Source organism: Prunus dulcis, chromosome 7 (assembly GCF_902201215.1).
Source record: "Prunus dulcis chromosome 7, ALMONDv2, whole genome shotgun sequence".
NCBI lineage: Eukaryota > Viridiplantae > Streptophyta > Magnoliopsida > Rosales > Rosaceae > Prunus > Prunus dulcis.
In genome coordinates, this window is record NC_047656.1 from 19,106,640 (window position 1) to 19,130,659 (window position 24,020).

The 24,020-nt window shown below is 40.3% G+C and overlaps 4 protein-coding genes and 2 long non-coding RNA genes across 6 annotated transcripts; 2 read left to right on the plus strand and 4 right to left on the minus strand.

Moving 5' to 3' along the window:
* The first annotated feature begins 238 nt into the window (after positions 1–238).
* Positions 239–1,168, plus strand: LOC117635522. The gene has a single exon (XM_034369825.1). It carries the CDS (start codon positions 239–241, stop codon positions 1,166–1,168), a length of 930 nt encoding a protein of 309 aa, XP_034225716.1.
* A 4,240-nt stretch (positions 1,169–5,408) lies between these two features.
* LOC117633624 (FRIGIDA-like protein 4a) lies at positions 5,409–8,405 on the minus strand. The gene is made up of 3 exons (XM_034367284.1): positions 7,217–8,405; positions 6,343–6,518; positions 5,409–6,225 (listed from the first exon to the last, which is right to left on the minus strand). The coding sequence occupies exons 1-3, from the start codon at positions 8,079–8,081 to the stop codon at positions 5,617–5,619; spliced, it is 1,650 nt and encodes a 549-aa protein (XP_034223175.1). The 5' UTR covers positions 8,082–8,405; the 3' UTR covers positions 5,409–5,616.
* A 1,450-nt stretch (positions 8,406–9,855) lies between these two features.
* Positions 9,856–15,716, minus strand: LOC117633619 (casein kinase 1-like protein HD16). The gene is made up of 19 exons (XM_034367280.1): positions 15,440–15,716; positions 14,572–14,753; positions 14,276–14,493; positions 14,053–14,184; positions 13,884–13,957; positions 13,740–13,809; positions 13,576–13,631; positions 13,373–13,444; positions 13,195–13,289; positions 12,998–13,064; positions 12,557–12,686; positions 12,241–12,459; positions 12,026–12,156; positions 11,633–11,807; positions 11,449–11,539; positions 11,025–11,182; positions 10,748–10,936; positions 10,469–10,572; positions 9,856–10,312 (listed from the first exon to the last, which is right to left on the minus strand). Exons 2-18 carry the CDS (start codon positions 14,672–14,674, stop codon positions 10,513–10,515), a joined length of 2,040 nt encoding a protein of 679 aa, XP_034223171.1. The 5' UTR covers positions 14,675–14,753; positions 15,440–15,716; the 3' UTR covers positions 9,856–10,312; positions 10,469–10,512.
* A 1,338-nt stretch (positions 15,717–17,054) lies between these two features.
* On the minus strand, positions 17,055–17,982 carry LOC117633643. The gene is made up of 2 exons (XR_004586687.1): positions 17,614–17,982; positions 17,055–17,332 (listed from the first exon to the last, which is right to left on the minus strand). It is a non-coding gene; the product is annotated as an uncharacterized LOC117633643 (long non-coding RNA).
* Positions 17,983–19,720: 1,738 nt separating this feature from the next.
* On the plus strand, positions 19,721–21,150 carry LOC117633645. Its single transcript, XR_004586689.1, has 2 exons — positions 19,721–20,225; positions 20,561–21,150. It is a non-coding gene; the product is annotated as an uncharacterized LOC117633645 (long non-coding RNA).
* Positions 21,151–21,388: 238 nt separating this feature from the next.
* On the minus strand, positions 21,389–23,800 carry LOC117633638 (transmembrane protein 106B). Its single transcript, XM_034367301.1, has 3 exons — positions 23,165–23,800; positions 22,415–22,486; positions 21,389–21,768 (listed from the first exon to the last, which is right to left on the minus strand). The coding sequence occupies exons 1-3, from the start codon at positions 23,738–23,740 to the stop codon at positions 21,766–21,768; spliced, it is 651 nt and encodes a 216-aa protein (XP_034223192.1). The 5' UTR covers positions 23,741–23,800; the 3' UTR covers positions 21,389–21,765.
* Between the last annotated feature and the right edge of the window lie 220 nt (positions 23,801–24,020).

The following is a 24,020-nucleotide window of genomic DNA, read 5'->3' on the forward strand; positions in this document are numbered from 1 at the left end:
AGGCCCCCAAGGAGGTCAACTCGACAATCATCACAATGAGGATCGTGAAGAAAGGCGCTCTGCTACTCGCTCTCGAAGAACCAATTCTCGTCGCCAAACTACTGGAAATCCCTCACAAGCGCAGTCCACCAACACTCCGCCTAGACAGCACAACCGAGAAGGTCGACCCTCGCAAGCCAATGAGGAAGTCAATCAACATCGTCTAAATCGCGAAGATCATCAACGTGACCGACTAGCCATGCGTGCAGAAGACGTTGAGAAGCTTGTGAATAACCGACTTCGAGACTTAAAGATTGGCGGAAATTTCGAAGATGCACTACGCATTGAGGTAGACCGAGCAAACTCCTCACCTTTCACAGTCAAAATTGAGCAGGCTGCTCCTCCGAAACGATTCTCAACGCCCTATTTTACATGCTTCAAAGGCGATTCCGACCCCGAAAGTCATCTGAAGCATTTCAAGAGCCTTATGATCCTACACAAAACTGAAGATGCGCTAATGTGCAAGGTCTTTGCAATGACTTTAAGAGGAGCAGCTCAGGACTGGTTCCACACCCTGCCATCCGGGTCGATCAGCAGCTTCAAGGAGCTTGCTTATGTCTTCACCAAAGAGTACACTTCTTATCGGACGATCAAGAAGAACCCTGACCATCTGTTCAACGTGCAAAAGAAGTCTGATGAATCCCTCCGAGACTACATCAAGAGGTTCAAAGCAGAGAGGGCAAACATTGTAGGATGTGATGACCAAATTGCATCATTCGCCTTCAATAGGGGGTTGCCAATTGAATGTGAGCTATATCGCGAGCTGACCATCTCTCCCCGCCAAACATTGATAGAAGTCTTTACTACAGCAGAGCGCTACGCACTATGGGACGACGACCAGATTGCCGCGAAGAAGGCTGATCAAGCAGCTAAGCAAGCAAGCAAAGAGAACGGCAAGCGCAGATCACAGCCTCAGGAAGGTGCTCTAGCAACAGAGAGCTACACCAAGTTCACTATCCCGATACACCAGATCCTAGCCCAAGTAAATGACATGCCTTGGTTGAAGAAACCATCATCTTTAAAGGGAAACCTAACCAAGAAGGATACCAGTAGATACTGCACATTCCATGAAGGGTATGTCATGATACAAACGACTGCTTTGCCTGGAAAAGGTACCTCAAAGATCTAGTTAGAGACGGCCATTACACGGAATTCATCTCAAGGGGGGCTATTCAACAAATCAAGGATTGTAACGCAACTAACAATAAGCCTCCATGAAAAAAGCCATATGGATCAACACGATCCTAGCTTACTCTAAGAGCCCGGGGTGACCACCAGGGGGCAGAAGAGAAAGATCAAGCACGCGACTTTTGTCTTCCAAGCCGTCACTAGCTACCAAGTTATGGAAGACAAATCTTTCATCATCTTTCAATGGAAGGAAGTTCCAAGGCAATGGAATGCCCATCACCTCCAGGAGGACTATCCATGAAACTCTTCACCTATCAGCTGGGCTCCAAGCAGGCACTCAAGCCTCCCTTACCTCCATTGAAGACAAGTTACTTTTGATGTTACTCATGTAAGCTTATCTTTTTGTTCAATAAAGCAATGTAGTCACACAGACATCAATACAAGTTCAAGCTTTTCTTTCCAATGGAGTGTTCACAAAAGCAATCGACACGTCTCCTGACGTAGGTCAAGCGGGCCACACTTATCGACACGTCTCTGGATGTAGGCCAAACGGGCCACACACATCGACACGTCTCTGGACGTAGGCCAAACAGGCCACTATCATCAACACGTCTCCTGACGTAGACCAAACGGGCCATACTGATTGACACGTCTCCGGACGTAGGCCAAACGGGCCACTCTCATTGACACGTCTCCAGACGTAGGCTAAACGGACCACTCTCATCGACACGTCTTCGAATGTAGGCCAAACGGGCCACTATCATTGACACATCTCGAGATGTAGGTCAAACAGGCCACTATCAACGACACGTCTCCGGACGTATGTCAAACGGACTACTATCATCGCCACGTCCCTGGATGTAGGCCAAACGGGTCACACTCATTGACAAATCTCTGGACGTAGGCCAAACAGGCCACTCTCAGAAACACTCAAGCAATTTACAAGACACTATGTGAATTGAAGTTATTTAAATAAATAAAAAACAACTGAAATTTCCATAGCAAAGTGATAGACCGGCCAAGTTCAACAAAAAGAAGATGGTCAAACAAGACCAGTTATTCTAAACAGAGAGCAGACTACAAAAGCTGAAAAGAATTAAATGAGTCTTTATCTACTCCGAGACTCCAATAGGAGATCTTTAATCTGCAGTCTCTTCCGCATTCACCTGATCAGCCATGCTCTCAGCAGCTCCACCTGCCTGATTCGGGATATCTTCCACCACCTCTTTTTTAAAGCAGGTGAAATGTTGCTTCCCTTTGTTTTTCCAAGGAAAGACTTGAGAAAAGACCAAGATCGCCAGCCTGATGGATTTGATCAATCAGCTCAGCACAAGTGGATGGACTTGACAGAAAGTTCGTCTTGAGCAAATTAGGCATGCCTGCATCCCCTGCAGGGGTGGACTTGTTCACCTTGGGATTAGCTGCTGACGTTGCAGAAGAGCCCTCGGCTCGAGCCTATGACTCTCTCGTCTTCTTGGTTGCTGCCATCCTCACCTCCAAATGAGTCAACGACACTGAATCTACTTCACGCTTGACATCTCATGACTTAATTGCTGGATCATGATGATTGGGTAGATGAGAAGACCTCCCAATTCGACCTCCATCATTTGACTGGTGCAGACGACCAAACTTCGAATAATAATATCTGCATCTCATTGCCTCATAGTAGGTGAACTAGATCGCGCACGGACTGCTTTACAGAGCAGATCACGATCTCCAAGCTTGTCTACAGGAGGCTTGAGTGAAACGTCCCAAATATTGTGCATATCGCCAATCTACTTGCTATCTGCACCAATGAGATGTTTAACCCTAGCTGACGACAGGGGAACATCTCCTACTAGACTCTTCTCAACAGAAAGGATCATTGGCTTCTTCCTTAACGGTTACACATCCTTCGCCCGCGAAGTCGCAGCTTCATTTATTGAAGACTTGACATCAGCCTTCCTTCTTTATGGGGGTCCGGCAGAACACTCCTCCTACCCAGCCGGCAGAACATCAGAGACTGGACCATTCTGCTTCCATCTGTCAACACCTTGGGCAGGGGGTAGACCACCAACTTTTTTCCAATACTCGCTCAGTAGCAACCAGCGGCCACCGCCTCTCTAACTGTCTTCGGCCGCCAGTCACATCGTCAACCAGCCTAGTCCTACCCAACTGGTCCTCGTCGCGAAAAAGAGAAGACGAAGAAAATATATACGTGCTCGACTTATCTTGGGATGCACAGCAACTCCTCTCTTCGACAAGCAGTACAAATTCTCCAAGATCTTTCTCAAGCTATAAAGTAGAGAAGTTAAGTTTGCGATGTGACACAAAGTGAATAGAAGCCCTATATTTATACAAGTTGGACAACCCAGGTCAAGAAGGAATCATAAGCTCATTCCTACTAGGAATCCAACTCCAACAATAGTTAGAAGCCTACACCAATTGGGAATTCGATCTGCAAAAGGAGTCCAACTCATAGAAGAAAGCCCAAACACAGTTGGAGAGTCCGAAAAAAATAATTTCATCTCCTACTTGCCACACAAGCGCCACGCAGAAGCTGGGGGGCATTTGTGGGAGCATATATTTTCGTCTCCAATCAGGGCACGCCACGTGGAAAAGAAGATTATCTCTTAAAATAATTAATTACACCAGTTTATCTGGCTAATTAATTATTTGGGATAAATATCTTAATTAATATGATATCATCTTTATTTAAAGAGATAATATCATTAATTAAGATATTATCCTAATAAAGAGAAGATAATATCATTTAATTCAGATATTATCTTCTTAAGAGATAATATATATTTAATTCAGATATTATCAGGCCCAACTCGATTCCTACGAAACCCTAGCCCCGAGGCTCCTATAAATAGACAACCTCATTCATCATTCAAGGGACATCTAAACCTACTCCTTATACCCAAGAAAAATACCCGAAGCTCTCTCTCCCTCTCCACTCTCCATATTTTCTCCACACGGCTCCGGCCACCACACACGGCTCCGGCCACCCGGTTTACACCCTACATACAACTTCGTACCCTTTGCTTAGCTATTGTTTTCCTACAAATACTCGAACTAACTTAGGCATCGGAGGGCCTTTGGCCAACACCCCCGGGTGTGGTCTACTTACTCCAATCTTTTTTACAGAAATCGAAGAAGAGAGAGAAGGAAGATCGAAGGTTGAAGGATCCAGAAGCGAATATTCTCCCGTGAGATTATTTGCACAAACAGTAAACAAAGGTTATTTATCATATTGATCAACTGGGTGTAAAAAGTAAGAATAAGCATGTCTTGTTTTAAAAAGCTAATAAGGAATTCATGCATGTGAATGACTCTCAGATGTTGATGCGTTGTGACTGATGCACAACAATTGTTACGAGGACAGAAAATACTAATTCCCTGATTAGTGAACGAGAAAGATGACAACTTAGGTTTGGGGAAGAGAAAAGAAAGAGTTGATTGTCCAATAAAATTCCCCCCCTACACTATCCATAGCGTCCATCTTGGGCATCTTTCCGTAGTGGCACTGTCGTTTGCGACGGCCCCGGTCAATACATACGAAAACTACAGTTTCCTTACAACACAAACTAAATGGACTGACATGGCAAAAGAATCAATTGGGACAAACAAGAAGAAAGAAGAATAAACACGGCATAATGAATGATTCGTGACTCGTCGAATTTGAATAATAGACAGACACGGTAAGAAGCTAAAAAACAAACGCGAAATGAAGGGCTCCTTTCTTTATTTTGGTTGCTGTTTGAGCTTGGAATTTTAAGCAAAGGAGGCAAGGCAAAAGGGCACGCCATGTTTTCTGCTTTATATATCTACCATATGCTATGGTCTGGTCTGGTAGCTCCTTTGATTTGACAAATACCTAGTTTTATTGTATTAAGGCAAAAGAACATTGCTTTTTTCCTTGCACATTTTCAATGGGAAATGATGAGAAAATGGCAAAAGAATGACACAACACAAAAAAAGTAAATCCGAGTTGGTATTTTCCAGCTTTCTTTGTAGACTAGTTGTAGTTCGTGCCAAGAACAAACTCTTATATTTATTTTTTATTTTTGGGTGGGTGATAATTTATGTATGAAACTGAAGCCCGAGATTTGTCCAAAAATACAGAGCATAGATCAATGACGTGAAGCAACTATTGTCAATTTGGCCACGTGAGTCCTTTGACCTCCCTCCCCATTGTTTATTATCTACACTAAAACAGAGCCTTCTGGTGGATACGTAAACGATCGCTCTACCACTGAACTTAAAAAAACCCTTGGATTGATCATTGAAGTAAACCATGGAAAGAAATGGATAAATAGTTTTTTGTTTTTGTTTTCTTTAACCTTTGATTTGGAAAGTTAATAATCAAAGTAACGAAAACAACTGTGATTACGCAACTCTCTAAAGTAAGGCTAGCAAATACATGAGGGAACAAAGCTCCATCTAAGCTATGTCTGCTTCTAACTACTGCGGATATGAAGGAGGTTGGTAGGATGGTGGAGCAGCATTTGTGTAATCATATGGCCCATAGCTGGTCTGGCCACCATATGCACCACTGCTTCGGAACCCGCCAGCAGCCATGTTGTCCCCCGAGAGGGAGAAGTGTTGTGGTGGAAGAGCAGCAGGGCTTTGAGCATGGGGCACTCCATATGTGGATCCATATGAGGCTGCTGTTGGACCATCGTACACACTTTGGCTTGGGTAATTGTATGGACCAGAATATCGTGTTGCGGGGCTATGTTGTGGAGGAGGATTTGGGTTCCTCCTGTTAAAGGAGGGGTAAGCATTGGAAAACTTGGCAGCTTTGGCAGGGCGGAAAGAAGATGATCCAACCCCTCGGCCACCACCTCCACCTCCACCACCAACCCCACCCCCATAGGCTCGCTTATTATTATTATTATTATGAGACCTGCTGGAAGCTGCTGAGCTCTTTTTCCTTTCTGCCTTGGCTTTCTCCAGATGAGTAGCCCGCTTTCTTAAGCTATCAAGAGAAAACTCTGATTCAAGCTTGTGGTCTTCTACACATTTGATGATTGCTTTTATGGAATTCAACTCCAAAGTGCTCGACTCCTCCTGTAAGATGAACTTAAATTAAGAAATCTCACAAAAGAGTGCAGAAAACTCATCGGATCACAGAATGAAAACAGAACTCCATTGGGAAACTAAGATAAAAGGTGGAGTTACACATACAGTTGCAGCCAAACTATTATTGCCATTCCTCAATATGGTCGTAGCATTCTTTTTGGAGTTCCTGAGATATGACTTGAGCAGAGAAACAGGAGGAAACCTCTCGGTCAATCCAGTCTCAGAAGCAAAATATACTGCCTCTATCTCCTTGCCATTCTTCACTAACTCGTCAATCACATCTGTACAAATCAGAAATTATTTGAATCAAATGTAAATGAATAATAATGCTGTCACTCTGACCAGAAATTTCTGAAAAGGCACCACTTCATCATCACAACTTAGTATTTCAGCTATTTAAGTACCCAGATATTACACTCTGAGTGCCCCCAGATTAGCAAATCAATTAGCCTAGTTAGATTTCAAAAAAGTTAAGAATCTTAATACCATCTACTACCAAATACGCTACAACGTTAGCCATACAAGTTTTGTGTTTCTACATGATTAATTCAACCTAAGATCTCATTGGTACCAAGAAACAGAGAGACTGACATCAACCCTAATCTGTGCGCACAGCACACTGAACTTGAACACTTCTGGGAGCCATTCAAAAATCAAACTTACGCCAACAATCTAGGATAAGGTTCGATCATTTATGCCTGGTTATGTTAGCAGGATACAAAATGCAAGCAGAAAGACCAAATACAAAATACAAGTTTCTCAATCTCAACAAATGGTAGCATATAGTTTCTTGCACAGTGACACTTGCAATATAAATAACCAGGATCCTATTGCTACCAATGTTACTAAACATATGTATGTATATTTATATATTCATGAAGCAATTAAAGGTTCTACAGTAACAAATTACCACAAAGAACATATTTTTTATCTCCAACTGAAGGAACAACAAAATTGGTCTGATAAAACAACCACATACCTCCCATTTTCTCTCCAAATTCTAATGCCCCTGCGAGCTTTGCCATATCCCTCCTCGCCGCATGTTCCATTACCAACTTCCTAAAGAACTCCTCACTGAACTTTTCTTTTAATCGAAACCCAATCACCATTTGCACAAACATCACGGCCTCCGCTGCCCCTAATGTCCCGCCTCCACCGTTCGAATCCCCCACCATCTGCGCCTTCCACGTGTCCGCAATCCGCGCTGCTCTCTCCACCATGCTCCGGGAAAATTCCGGCCCCTTCTCGCAGGAATTGGACCTACCCTCCGGAAACAGAGCCTGAACCAACAGCCCGCACGCCCACCTCTTATCGGTAACCCCAATTTTCTTGGCTTTAGAATCCAAAAACCCTTCCAATGCATCAAGTACCAGCTTTGGTGGGTCCACCGCCTCGGCTATTGCTTGTACAAGCTCAGTCCTAAGCGATATCGATTCTTTTCGCTTGGAAACGATGAATTTCAGCAATCCCTGCGGATCCATTTTCCTGGAAAACGATTTCAGGGTTTCGGGCAAATCCAAATTCCCGGAAATGCTTTTCTCGAACTCGGCCAAGGCCGCAGCTTTCTGCTCCTCGATTCGGGCGGCGGCAGCGGACTCGCGCTCCGGGATGGAGGTCTCCCGGAGGTCGAGGGATTCTAAGGTTTCGCGGGAACGGGATTCGAGGGATTGGATTTTGGATTCTAGGGATTGGGATTTCTGGGAAAGGGAGTCTTGGAGGGAATTGAAGTGTTTGGATAGGGTTGTGAATAGCTTCGTGGATGTGGAGAGAATGGCCTTTTGCGCCTCTAGGTCGTCGAAGAACTTCTGGACCCGGTCCGTAGTGACCACCAGTTCGGTCCCCATGGGTGTATGATTTTGAAACGACGGTGTTCAGAAGTCACTGAATTGGGAATTTGAAAACCCTAAACCCTATTGCAGAAGAAAAAGAAAAATACGACGACCAGTCAGTCAGTCTGTATACTGATAATTTCCAGTTGTGGTGAATGTGAATTTTCTATGAACCTTTCACGTTGGGAGATGAGCGGGGTGTCGTTTAACCTTAATTAGTAAACCAAATATGTCCTCAACTGAAAAAGACAACAGACGTTGGGGTCAATTCGTGAATAAGGATAAATACATAATGTCGTTTGTATCCTACTACATTACCAAAGCAGCAAGGGTATTACTGGTTTTTCAGAGATGTCAACCAAGAGGAGTAGCTTTAACATGTTTGACAATTGGGGTCTGCTTTCTTTTTCAGTGTTGAATTAAACATCTGTAAATTCACGAGATACTAATGCTAGAGCATAATTTTCCAGCAAGTGCAAGAAAACTCTTTAGCTGTCGAATTCGTAAGCTTATCTCACAACAATTTGCAAGTAAACTCTTTAACTTGATCCTAAAATTTCCGCAAGATTCATGATATGAAAGTAAAGGAGTTTGGAACAAGAGGTTTTATTCAGAATTTTCATTTTCTCTTCTACTTGAATGGTTACAAAACAAAAGTCATCATCTTCGTCGACCCTTTTAGGCTGAGATCTCATAGAACAGAAATAGAATCTGATGAACTTGTGTGTTTTCTAAGAACCAAACTAAGTGGCAACAACAACAACACAAAATAGATGAAGAAGATATGAGACAGAGCTCAAGAACATAACTATATACACCGCATATCGATATCCAATATCAATAAAGAATCAAGGGTACAACTACAAGTTTTATTTGTGCTCTCCTAAACCATCGATTCTTTCTTTAAAAAGATGTTAGAAGGATCTGCAAAACGCATGGAGAATGAGCGAGATAGGTCATCATATTCATCAAGTTCGTCCAATGCGCACCCTTGATCAAAATTTTGAGAGTAAGTGTAAGGATCATATGAGACCTGCACAGGGGCTGGAGACTCGAAAATCTTCCTCTTTTCTTTCTTCAACTTCACCCACAAAACTTTCCACCTCAACTTGTTTGATCTGCTACCAGAATCAGACCGTAATCTCATACAGTCGATCTCATCGTAGTGCCTCCCACCCAAGTGGATGGTTTTGCTGCTGCCTGAACTGCACCAGTTTCTTATATCCATTGCAGCACCCACAAATACACCAACTAGTGTCTTTTCAAAGTTAAGCTAGTTGAGAGTGGATGTTGGGTGCATAAATATAGAGAACATGATGTTGGCTAAAAGTATGAGAATGAGAGAAGTAGTTGGCTGGCTCTTTGGGACTCGAATGGTCCAACTTGGGTAGCTAATAGAAAAGCTGATAGCTCACTTTGCTGGAAAGTGCAAAGACCAAAAGCTTCATCTAGAAACGTGTCTATAAAATTGTTAGTCCGGATTATGTGGATCCTAATCATCTCATCATCATATGTCACGTGATGCACGTGACTACCTTGAAGGGTGCATGCAAATACCATTTGACCGGGGGCTTCTTTTTCATTTGTTTAATACCAATAGCCTCTGCCTCTATCACGCAAAATGTCTTGCTTGAAAAAGGAAGCGAAAACCTTTCAGCTACCATTGCCAATTGTCAATGCAAAGATAAAAAACGTATACCAAGCTGCACCGTATAGTAATGTATATGGCTCAGAATGCACAGGAATTTCACATTAGTTGAAACTTTAACCCATGAGGGGGGAAAGGAAATGAACCAACTCCAAATCCAAATCTAAGGAAATGGATCAATTAACTTTTTCATTACCTTTTCTAATAAATATTACAATTGATAGTGAGTACAATTCCTTTACACACAACTGCTTTGGGGTGACACTCTGTTGTCCCAAACAGATTAATGCCTTCCAGTGTTAAAACGTGAACTTTCCCTAAGAGATTATGTTTTTTCTTCAAATTGGAGAATGCATCCCTCTAAAACCAATACAACATAGGAAGAGTGCAAACTTCTCCTTTTTTTTTAGGTACCTTTAAAAGCATGAATGCCGGTACATTTTAGCTCCTCTATTCATTTGTTCTCAATGAAAGCATCTATACATGAAAGCATTTGCCTTCTCTACATGGTACAGAACTTTCTGTATCGTCCAAGAAGGCTAGACAAAAGGTGCATTCAGCCATCGGCCATGAAGTTCACAACGCCACCTTGGTGTCTCTGTAGAATTCCATGTTACAGAAAAATTGTGAGCTTATATAGTTCAGGTATACTGCTTATTGAGATAACACTTTAAGGCTGGATGGAGGTGACTTGAGTCCGAGGTATGAAAGAAGTCTACCAAATTAAGCCAAATCTAAAAGATTCCTATTATACCTGCATTTAACATCATGGTGCAGTTTTTTCACCGAACCTCAACCTCAAGACACTGTTCTCCCAAAGCAAATAGATGCAATATAGAGATTCTTTAACCATTTGTCCTGCCACAGCCAAAATAATAGAAACAGTATTAGTAATTACTAATAATCAAGAAATTTACCACATTTTGAATTTACCAAACTAATACCAGTGCTTACTAAAAAAATAATAATAATTCTATTAGAAGGCAACTCCCAGTTTCCCCCAATTAAATTTATCTCAGCAATTAAAATGTACCTTTACTTGGTAAGTTGGAAAAACCGATGTCCGTAGAGTTTCTTGAGCCACATCTGGTGATTTCTTCTTAGGTACACTAAGTATGAATGCAGCTTGATCCTCTGTAGCAGCAGTTGAGGTAATCCGATATCCAGTCTCCCATCTTCTATGGATGCCTTCACTAGGATATAGGAAATCGAGTTCAACAACCTAGCAAGACAGCACATAGGAGACAATTATTTTCTGCAGTGTTCCACCCGACATAGAACATTACAACAGGGGTTCAAGACTGGTATACCTGACTAGAATAACCTGCATTTCGAGACATGACAATGCCCCATCTGCTACCTGCGGTAGTCATGGAGGTAACAGAAAAACCTTCTTTCCACTTCTTATTAATCCATTTGAAAGGGAACACATCACTGACTTTGTAGGATTGCTGAGTATAAGGTACACCTTTAATGGGAAGAGGAGAACGGAAAAATTAGCTATAAAAACAGAGCAGCTCAATCAAGTCAGAATGATAATTTGATGAGATATATCATGCTGCTGATCAAAGGTGAGGGTTGGGGAAAAAGAAAAGCGACTCCAGTGCAGAAACCAAGCCCCTAACTCCTATCTTATACTTATTAATTACAAAATTAATTACCATCGAGGACCAGACCCCTATGGCCACACACTGCCACAGACAACAGGAAGCTCTGTCAACTAGTTTCACATACCTTGGGACATTACCACCAGGGCATTTCCATTGCATGTACCAGCAAGTGAAGTGATATAGTAGTTCTTGTCCCACTGTTCCATTATCCACTCCTGGTGAACAGTCAGAAATAATGAACTTGCTGGAACACTAGATAATTACATGTCAAAGTGAAAGTTCATGAAAGTAATTTCAAGATTAGCTACCTTGTGCAAGAAAACAGATGACCGTTCATAAACCTGGGACGTGAAGCCTGTCCCTGCATCCATGACAATAGCCCACATATTCGCAGATGAAGCAACACAGCTAACATACAACCCATCTTCCTTTCCTTTATCAATGTGCTGGTCTAGTCTTGAATCCATAACATTGTAGTGATACCTGCACAAAATTCTTCTTGTTACTTGCTGATACAGGAACAAGAATGTAAAACTAACAACATAGTGAAATAGGGAAAAAAAAAAGATTGAAGGAAAACCAGGAAAGTGAATTAGGATGGTGATTAGTGAGATACTGTCTAGGCTTTTCTACCTCGTACGTGTACAATAGAGTAAGATAACCTTAAAAGGGATTGTGTTCACTTTTATTACATCAACTACCTTTGCTTCATTGATGATCTGGTATTGTAGACCGATATCCACTGAGTAGCTGGACTACCTAATCGAACTTTTTTCTTAGGTTGCTCACCATCTACCAATTCAACAGGCATTCTTCCTCTTTTTTGACCCACCTATATTGCATAATGGTCAATTAAAAATATCGAAATGACCACAACTTCAAAAATTTATCAACAAATTAAAACACAAGCAACCACCTTTGCAGCTCCATCAGTTCTGATAGGTCGCAGAGAGGCAATTGCACCAATACTGTTATCAAAAAGGGAAATAAGCTTTAAGTAATTTGGTTCTTCATCAAATTTCATATTGGTCACCATTTCAAGAAACTGTTGAAAAGGAGGAGGGCACAAGCCACATAGTGTCTCAGCAGAAGTTGCCATCTTCTTCTTGCAAACAAGAAATCCTTTGTTCTCTCCCTGCAGCGCAACAGCCCAGCCAAGCATTTATAAACAGAAAACATTAGGCCATCTAGTTGGAAAAGTTATGCATAGTGGAATACCAAAATGAACTTACATTGTAGCCTTGCCAGGGAAGTTTTCCTCTAAGGAGAAATATTAGGGTATAAGCTAACGATTCGAGGTCATCCCTTCGGCTTCCTGTCCTGCCTAAATGAGCATGTACACTTGCATAACGCACAGTTCCCCTTTTAAAAATATCAGAAATATTAGGCCACTTCAGATCCCATGTGCATTTCATATGAGAAAAATTGAGTCTAATGGACTTATAATAAACGATCTCAGATTGAACTAATGCTAGTTAACAAGAATGATATGTGCAATCAGTCAACCGGATTATTTTCTGTAATGCTTCTTACTCCAAATATCATAAAATCCCTCTAAAGCATCAGGTTTTTCTCAGGATATTTAATTAACAACTTCTTCTCAACTCATAACCATCCAGTTACCTGATCATACAATGTACACAGCATTGTGAAGGTTGTAAACTTGTATTTACCTGAAAACATCAGGTTTTTGGTCATAATCAACATGACGTCCAGAAGACCCATCTCTCCATCTAGAAGCTGAAGACGTAAAACGCACAAGAATTATCACAAGTTTTTCCAAAATTTGCACGACAGGAATATACAGAAGCACATTCTATTGTTGATCTCTTTCTATTTTCCCAAAAGTTGTCTAACAAAGACCACATACCCAAACCAAGATCAACAAGATATAACTTCTTCTCATTAGATGTTCCAGGTATACCAAGCAAAAAGTTTTCTGGCTTAACATCTCCGTGCACAAAACTGCAAATCAATAACCATGAACAACATTAGCATACAAAAGTTTAAAAGAAAAAGAAAAATGGAGACTAATCAGTTGCAAGTACCCTCTAATGTGAAGCTGCTCTAGAATTGATATTGCCTCCACTGCTATACAAGCAACCATCTCTTCAGACAGCCTTTGAAGAGAAAAATAAAAATAAAAAGATATGAGAACAATGTGTTTAATGCATATACTGTAAACTTGGAAGGTGTATCATTTTCACTCTGAAACTTGGAACACAGAAAAAGAGAACCAATTGTTTCTTACAACTGATTGCGAGAATTCCAAACATCCCATAAACTTGGGCCAAGCATATCCATGACCTATATTCACATTGAGAAATAATTATTCAGGAACGGCAAGTATTGACAATATTTACAAGATTTGGAAAACATGCCTAGGAAACAAATAATGATAGCAAAGAAACTCACTAGGATATAGTAGTCTCCCTGTTGACCTTTGTAATGGACGAGGGGAAGCCCATAACATCCATTAAGATTGCTGTAATATCATAAAACACTGGTCAGGAAACAAAGATTATAATTTAACTAAAAATAAGGATGAATAGTGCATACCTGTACACTTGCCACTCATAAGGAGGGCCGTGACTGCACCCTTTACCATTTCTACTCTCAAGCTTCAGAGCAACCTACAATTAGATGCAGAAAACCGCCATCAGTACCGCAATCAACTTCGTCTGAGAATTTACACAGATATTCAAGAGATGCACTGCAAAGATTAAACCTCATAGGCATCAGCCCCAGTGGCAGTGCAACCTATGCCAGGAGACATCCTTCTTCCCACATAAACTTGTCCAAAACCCCCTTTCCCCAGCTTTCTCTCTAGCTTATATATGGGAGAGTGGCCAACTTGTACCTGAAAATACAAATTATAAAATCATATACTATATCACAAAGCTTCAGTAAAAAAACTACATAAAGCCAAGCAGGAAGGTGATAAAAATTACACTTTCTGGAAGCGGACTAGTGCTTCCTTCATCCTCAATAGCAGCCAATTTTTGTGCACCTTTCTGGCCTACCAACTCATCATGAACCGGCACTAAATCTCTCTCTGGAAAATCTAAACCTGTGTGCCCTTGGCCACCAACTCCAGCACCAAATAGCTTAGAATTCTTCCCTTGATGCATGGCTCTAGACCCTCTACCCCTACCTTTACCAGTCAGCACTGCACTTGGACACAGAAACCACAGGTTAATTGGATTTTTCAGAGGTGATCTCAAGAGTAGAATGTTGAAGGTATTACCTTTACCAGCACCAGGCCGTGCAGCTGGAACTAAAACAGCAGGATTGTCTTGGACATAATTGATCCTCTTTGATCGCCGAACACCACTTCTTAAATCTGGCATTCTATGTTCATGCAAATAATCCCCACTTTCCTTCTCCAGCCCCAAAGAATGTCGAACAATTAAAACCTAAGATTCAAACCTAACAAACAAAAAACAAAGATTTCAATCACGTGTGAATTATGATAGCAATGGCCCATTTCAATTGAACCCTATACATCGCAGAAACAGAATTTGATTCAGAAAAGCTGCATTGCAAGTTGATATATGTCCATAAGAAACATAATAGACATTCACAACAAAACTCAATCCAACTGCAGCTATGCTAGCATCGATGCACAAGTCCATTTAATTTTTAAAAGCAACAACATTCTTGATCTTCAGTTGGCCAAACACCCGGTTACCCGTAAGTTCAAAGTTAAACCAAACAGTCTAAAATTCCAATTATTCATTCAAACAGAATGAGATACACATATATCATGTGCAAAGTAAAATCACCACTGAATCCTAAATCATCTAATCCAAAAACCATAAACATCGCACAAAAGTACACATTTTAAACCTGAAAATCACCTCTAACAACCAATTTTAGCTCATATCAATCAAACCCATCTCGATTTTGGCACCTATCAGTTAGATGAATCAAAAGAGCCATGCAAACACAGCAAGCGCAAAACTCCCTGGAAAACAAAAACAAGAATACCCACACACCAGATTCACACAAAGCGATGCACTTCGATCATAAAAACATCAAAAGAACAAAAGAAAGGGAATGGATGATATACAGATGATAAAACAACAAAGAGACGAACTTTATCAAGCACGTACCTTATGAGAGAAAAAAAAGTTCATGAATTTGAGAACCCAATTGGATTCTGTGTTTGTTAATACAAGCAAAATCAAGAAAGAATGGGATTTAACTAAATGGGGTTTGTTTCATGGAAGAGAGGCTATCAAAGAATTTGACGGTGGGTGACTTAGGTGGGTCTGAATGTGTAAGAGAGAGAGAGAGAGAGAGAGAGGTGTATCCCCATGGGAAAGACGGTGTAAGCGAACCTGGTGCGTACGATATCCCAATGGCTGATGTGGAGTGAATTCATTGGTGGAGTAGCGACCTTACCATGGACGTTGAGTATTGTATCTGGGCTTCAAGCAGTGAGTATGTTTTGGGTATTTTGTCGCAGGTGCCAAGGTGAGCAAATTAGTAGTTGGTAAATTCTATTTGGACCTGTTGAGATGAGACTTGACAAAATATTTTTTTCGACAAACCTTTATTCATAATATTCAATACATTTTTATTTTATAATACTATTTATCTACTCATATATATATTTTTTATTTTAAAAGTCCCTCTCTTTTCTGCTCTTCGGCCAATAGTATCTTTTTTGTGACAATTTTGTTTTGTGTAACCATGTTAATTCGAGGTTAAGTAAGTTTAGAGAATAATGTTTAAGATTTTTATATTGAAAAAATATTTAATATAAAAGTTTAAACCACGTAGTTGTTATATCATGTCATCAAACGATCAGAACTCTTCCTCTTAATGACCCCACTCAATTGGCCCATGGTTTTAATTTTAAAGTCTAGAAAGATTTAAAAAGTTATTAAAGCAAAAATAGAAAACTAGGTCATTTGTATTAGATTATGTTAAGAGAAAGATTTGGTTGCCAACAAGGTCTAGGCCAGTAAAAAAAGAACATTAACTTGTATATCAGCAGTCTCAAGTTCGAATCTCCATGGCACATTAGTAGTGTGTGTGTGACAAACCCCACTTCTCTTGTATTAAAATTTTTATAAAAAGAAAGAAAGATTTAGTGTAGAAACAACGGATCTATACCGTATATTATAATAATTTAGACTATTATTTATTACAAAAAAAAACTTGTTTATTCGTCTCGCATTTATATATGTCTAGAATTTTAAGATGTACCATCTTCAAAAATTTACTTGTTTTGATCTCCATTATCAGGGTAAATATATATATTTGCATTGACACCATTTCTTTATCTTGAATTTATATTAATTTATTAATTTATAGCGCCATGATATACATATATGCTGTTAAATTATTAATTTCAAGCGTCATGATAAATATTATATAATAAAATGATATTGTTTGCGAAAAGTTGAGTATGTGGGTTAGGATTGTTTGTTCCAGATCACCATACAAGCGAAGCGATCATAACCTAACGTCAATTCAAATCCTCAAAGCAATAAAATGACACGTCGTTTTCTTCCATTTTTATTTTATTTTTGGTCAAACGTTTTACTTTTGACCCAATAAGGCCCAAAACAATTAATGAGGCCCACAAAGACACTGATGATGAATTATGAGGCCCAAGTTTGAACGGGTCAGCATTAATTTAAGACTTGCAATCACCAACCCAGAAACAGAAATTGATACAGTTGGCCAAAAGAAAAATAAATAAATGAAAAAACACCATGAGTTGGTGGAAAAAAGGATCAAAGAAATGATATTCATTCAGGTACAAACTACAAAGGGGCTAGCTGTAAATTCTCCAAGTGAATATAAGGATAAAAGTATACAAAGAATTTGAATTTTATAATCACCAGATCGAATCGATCATGTACACAACAATAATAAGCTCATTGTGATTGGGCTGCCTGAAACTTGAGAAATCAAGAATCAGTGCAGCAAATAAGTTATTGCAAGGGCCACCAGCAGAAGAGTGTAAGCAATTCCTTGATCAATCGCCATACCTGCATTAATTCAACCACAACAAAGGAGAAAATTAGACAAAATCATCATTAGCTGAGCCCCAACACTTCAAAACCCATAACAAAAACCCTAAAGTTCGCAAATTTCATTGATTCAAACCGAACCCAACAAAAAAGAATTGTGGGTTTTGCAGAAGAAGATCAACTTACTATCAGCTGAACCCCAACACTTTCAAAAACCCTAAAGTTTGCAAATTTTCATTGCTTCACACCAAACCCAACAAAAAAAGAAAAAGGGGTTTTGCAGAAGAAGATCAACTCACCATCGCTTGTTGGAGAAGGAGCTGGGGCCTGCCCATAACTCAGGCTCAGGAGAGCCATGAGCACAAACCCAATGATTGGAAGGGCACAAGATCTCATCGAATTCATCCTCAACCCCCAAAAAATAAATAAATCTGAACTAAATTAGGGTAAAGAAAACTAAAGATATGAAGGAATTAAAGGAAAATGATAAGAGATTTTAAGATGGGATGGGGGCTGCGCATACAGTTGGTGTGGTATTTATATATGTGGAGGGGTGGTGGGGTTTCTAGAAGAACATGGCAACATGGGAACACGGTGGTCGTGGCGAACAAACGTGTGCGGTTTCTTGGAAAGTGGAAGAGAGAGAAAATGCGTGTCAAATTGCGCGTGTGAGAGAGTGGTTTTGGAAAGGAAAAGCACGCCTTCCCTTGACGTGATCATTTTGACTCCGAGTCGGCGGCTTGTTGACTCGGACTCACCAGAAAGCGGGTAAAGAGAGTCCCTTTTCAAGCAATGGATTGAGTTGGGTCCCAAGCCCGCCAGAGAAGGCTCAAAGCAGGCTTATGCCCACTTGGCCCACGTGTAGGGTTGTTCCAATATCTTTATTTCAATATTTTCGACCGCCTCCATTATTTTCAGAGTATACAATAAAATCTCCACTCATATCGTTGATGTTATTACCAAAAAGAAGAAAAGAAGAATCCATATAAAATTATCTATATGACTTTTTTTTTTGGGGTTAATAATGATTTTTTTACAAACGTGGATCAGACCGGTTGGTTAATACAATTCGAAGACCGGTTGGTTAATACAATTCGAAATCCTCTTTTTGTATGAAAACATTAATAATAGTGATGTTTTTCATGTGTGAAGTTGAGTGGATGGCCATGATTGGTTTTCCATGCGAGACTAGGTGGTCAAAGAGAAGAGAAGAGAATGGTAGTATAGTTTTTTGTTTAATTAAGCGATGATTTAGAATAGTCTTAAACAGATGCCAGCCACTAATAGATACAGGAGGATTTTAGTTCCAACTTCTCTTAAAAGACAACAAATGTCATGGAAAAGTGCATGTTCTTCTTCTTCTTCATACTGAATTAATTTTTCCATTGAAACGTGGCTCCCACTCCAGCTGTACCACATGACTCTATCTGTGGCAGAAAACCTTAGAATTTTCTGAGTGAAGGTAAGTGTTCCAAAAGAAAATGTCAAAGGCTAAGAAGAAGCACCAAAATTTGACAATATATCTTTCTTTTACACATCTACTACATTATGTTTCAAAAAGGGCAGCTGCTGCTGCTTAGCAACCCTTGTCTGGTTTCTTCCTCATCAGCCGCAAGGCCTCCTCCACAGACAATGATCCTGCAATTAGTAAAACCAATTTGTTCTTGTTCATTATCCCAACAGAAACACACCAGAGAGATATAAACAACAATCTTGCAGTGTAATGTTCTGATTGATCTTCTTCGTCGTCGTCTTCTTCTTCTAATCTTTCTGAGCTCCACCTTATGCCTCTCTGAAGCTGCTGGATGTTCACCGACATGTAACACCAGGCTAAGCAGCTCTGCTTCAGCACATAATTAATTGATTACTTTATTTATGCCATGATGCTTTTTTTTTCCCCCTTTTCAAGAATATAAGTTGGTTTATTGCCAGTGTCTTGCTCTAGTTTTGGAAGAAAAAGTGGAAAAAAAAGGAAAATAGTGAAGAATATTCTTCAATATTTTTATGCAGTAGCATTGTTTTAGAAACTTCCCTTTGAAGGTTGTTCAAGTACAGATAGATGACTGACATTGTGTTCATGTTAAATTACTAAATTGCTTTGGGCTATTTTCCACTTTACTTATTTCTTTTAAACTCTTTGTGCATTCAGATTCATTCCCTTCTGTTTCCTTCTAATACAACCTTCTTTTTGTCTTCTTATTCTTACTAAAGAAAAAAAAAACTTATTTTCTGCTTCAAATTTTCAATTGAATTGTCCTCTGCTTATTGTAATATTTCCAAAAAAGCAAAATGCTAGATTGGATTGGATATATGTGTACAGGGACAGGGCCTGACTGTGATAAACGTGGCACCACACAAGCTGTTTGCTACAATCCAAGAAAAGGCAAGACATTTAATTAGGTGAATATATAATCTGACTAGGAACGCCACACGATTCCAAAGCTAGCCAAAGCCTAACTCAGTCCCCACCCCACCAAAATCCCTTCCTTCATGTTGAAGATTTCTCCCCAAGCAAAAACTTAGCAATATTAATTAACCCATCACGGTCATAAACCTACCTAAATCCTCTGTTTAGGTCCCCCAAACCAGCCATGCAGGCATATCAGCAAGTAACCAGTGCCCACAATTAATAAATATGCTAGCTAACTGCCCGACTTTAGAACATACAAAACCTCGGTGCTAAAATTATAGATATCCGTAGCTCAATTAGTTAATAATTGTTATTCATGCACTCGAGGTTATCGAGGTTATGTGTTGGAGTTTTTCTTTATAAGACAGTATAAATATACAAACATATTGCCGCCACTCAGCACAATACAGGTGTATCCGTCTGAGCCAAAACTAGCATGTACTTGTGTCCAACTGGCAGAATCAAAGGGACGTGGCAAAACAGAGGCAGCATCTAACCCTGGTTGGAAATGAAACCACTCTATCTTTAGCATTTTGATTTTGTTAGTCCATGGAGCATATGATGTGGACATGTGTAGCTCTGGTTTGGCTCGCCTCTCTCCATCATCACCACCTTAAACTTAACACACACAAAGAATTACACAACATTAACACAAAAGCCTGCCTCGTCAAGAATTAAAGCATCTAAAAGGAAATAGCTTTCCTAGGCATCAATCAAAAAGCTACCTCTTTATGCCAAATAACTTTACTTAGCCAACCCTCCCTCCCTCCTCTCTGCTATAAATATTAATTTTACTCCTCCTGTTAATTAATTCCTAGCTATATGATGCTCTGTAGCTTTCAGTTTCAGGTTTGAGGCAGAGGAGAATTCGGAAAGAAGAAGACAGTAAGAAATTATTATGTGTCAGCCTCACCCAGGTGTGCCTAGTTTGGTTAGGCTGAGAGACTTGACGCTGCTGCATCACCATGGCAGATGGCTTCTTCTGCAGGGTCCTGCGGCGGTTCAGATTCAGACTTCAGTGGGTTTGCATGCTGCTGCTGCTGCAGACATGAGGGTTGAAGAGGAGGCTGCTAGTGGTGGTGGTAGAAGAGGTGGCAGCGGTGGCCCGACAAGGCAGTGCCTGTGCTCGCCGACCCGGCATCCGGGCTCGTTTCGGTGCAGGCAACACCATGCTGGGTATGTCTGGGGTACTGGTCGGATTGTGAGAAAAAACAGCTCCACTAATTAATTACTTCCAAATTATAAGACTGCAAAGCGTGTACAAATTAAGAAGAGAAGGATGATTTGCATAAATATATATGGGTGTTTATGAATTAATCACGCATATAATCAACATCACGTCCTTTCTATATGCTGTAATTTCTTCTTCAAAACCAAGTTTGTTAAATTTTTTATAAATAAAAAAAAAAAAAAATTCGGGTGGAAAGTCCAGTTCAGGTTTTGAATTTACCATACTATGCATCGAGATGAAGCATCATTACCGTCTTCATTTAGTCAAAGAATTCGATTAGAATATAAACACACAAATCAATCAGTAATCTCTCGAATTGAGAGACCTTTCGTGTTCGAAAAGAATATATGTTTATATGTCCCTGCCGTCCAAAACCAATTTCTAATATTCCAATGTTGACATGTTTCATTATTGCATTTGATGGCCTCTAGTGTTTATGAAAACGACATTCCCAAATTGACATGTTTCAATTCCAAATTCGATTCCGATAACCAATTTACACTGATAAAACAAGTTTATATATATATATATATATATATATATATATAAAAGATATCTCCTCAAGGGAACTTTTCTCCATATTCCCTGTAATTTAAATACAAGTAAAATGAATCTCCTCCTCCATGACTTTCTTTTGGTATATAAGCACACTGCTCTCTCGCATTCTACATGCTGATAGTGGTTGTGAACTTGTGATCAGTGAGAACTTGATGATGCACATGGACAGGGAGTTGTTGGAACTGTGGCATTCACATTTAGCACCCAGATTACAGATTCTACTGCACTTACAGTCCCTTGATCATAACCGCTTCACTGCAAGATTTATAACGACGACTTAGTTGATGTAAAATACCAAATGAAATGTCACCTTTTTGGGGAACTGGTGCAAACCCAGCTTCCCATATATGACACTAAGGCCATGTTTGGTGATCCGTATTGGATTGGATTGGATACTCCCTATAGCTAAAGCATGTTTAAGGAAGAAATGAACATTTCTTTGATCAAGTTGAAGGTTGAAGAAGAAAACTTATCCCATCTAATCCCATATAATCCCCACAAAATGGTAGGATAACACCACCTTATAACTATCCCTCCAAATCCCCCTAACATGGAAAGTCATTCACCTCTACCTTCATTTCCTCCTTCAATATAACTTAGATTTAGGGACTTATCCAATTCAATCCAATCTAGAGCACCACACGAGGCCTAAGCCTCTACACTAATTGGGTATAGCCAAAGAACCTAAACTTGACCAAGCAATTAGGACTGTAATTATAAATACACAGCAAGAAAAATGTGAAAACTATATCAATCAGTCGGGACTCGCTGTATCAGAGGAAACAGCTTCCCAATGCATGCAATTGACTTAGAAATGGATACAAAGTAGAAATGTATACTGCTATAGAGATTTTGCAGAAATTTCAAACTAGCCACAAGAAAGAAGAAATCGGATCCTCACCTCAGGGCTGCAGTCCTGACGAACAATTGTCTGATTGTTTGTATTTACATACACCTCACATGATGCTTTTGCCTGATGAACATTTGTGATCACAATTAGAAAAAATTGCCAATGAAAGAATTCACATCGAAACTAACATGCATATGATAGAAGGGTCAAATAGAAAGTGGATCACACCATAATCGATGGCCTCTTCAGCCACTCATCCTTATTACATTGCAGCATTTCACATGTAATTTTTCTACAGACTGATAAATCCACCAGCAGATAGGAATATTACAGGGTATCAAAGAACAGAAGATTTTACTTTTCTTATCCAAGACGAAATAATTTGGGTGTAAACAGGCTGTGCACCAATCTATAATGCATATATCACAAATTGAAGGGTACCCGTTCTTTAAATTCACTCACTTTTGAAATGACTGATTAACTTAAACTGACATAAACTCATAAACACTATGAACTCCAGAACATCAAAGAAGAAATTAATCAACAAAATGAAAACAACCACATTGTGTGAAGCTAATCTTAGCTAGATGCAACACTTCTTACACATAAACTCAGCCTACTGAATTTCATACAGATACGAAGACCATTTCACCAACAAAAGGTTTGCAACTTTGTTCAAAAAATTGACAAGTTTACGGATTCAATGCAAAATTCAATCTTTAACTTTTACTGTTCCAAGCAAACATCAGATAGAATCAATACCAACTAAAAGCTTGTACATTGAAGCAAGAGCAAGTTTACCTTGATAGGAATTTTGAAGAAAATGAGCCCCAAAGTCCCTTCCACCTCCGTATCAGTATCAAAGGGTATTACACCCCTAGCCAAATCTTCAAGCAAGTAAAACGCGTCGTGGATGACTTCAAACCCGTCCAGCACGAGCGTTGCGTTCACGTACGACGACCCTCTGGCCCTCACACGCCCTCCATCGGAGCTCAAAAACCCTAGCTCTCTCGCACGGTACCCTACCGTGACGCGGAGCGAGTCATAGTTCAGAGAAAACAAGTCGCGGTTTCGCACTCTGATGGTCAGAGAGAAGGAGAGGTCGAGAGTGGGTCTGGGGGACGAGTTGACTCGGACGTGGTTGAGTTTGAGCCGAACGAGTTGCAGGGTGGGGTCGGAGGGGAAGAGGAGGAAGATGGCGGTGGAGAGGAGAAGGAGGGAGGCGGTGATTGAGAGGCAGAGGCGGAGACGACGTCGTCTCCGGTAGCTAGGATTGGGACGGTAAGGAGCTAAAACGACGACGGTTTGCTGGGATTGGGTGTGGGTCGGGTCGGATGGGATCGGAGCATAGTATACAGACTCGCCCTTGGAGGCCATTGTTTGTTGGAACCGATAAAGACACAAGACTGCACAGAGTTTTTAAGTCTTAATTCGCTGCGGCCAAACGGTTCGTTTTATTTTCGTACGTAAAATATTGTGTTGTTGAATGATATGCACCGGTTTGACTTGTCATTTGGTGGGCCCAAAATTACGTGGCAGGATCTGAGTCGTCCACGGTAGGTCCACTCTTATTTTGGAGTGGACGTGGCAAAACGAGGAGTGGTAAATAGTTTTTCTTCAGGAAAACGAAATCCCTAGCCGCGAAGCAGACATCTCA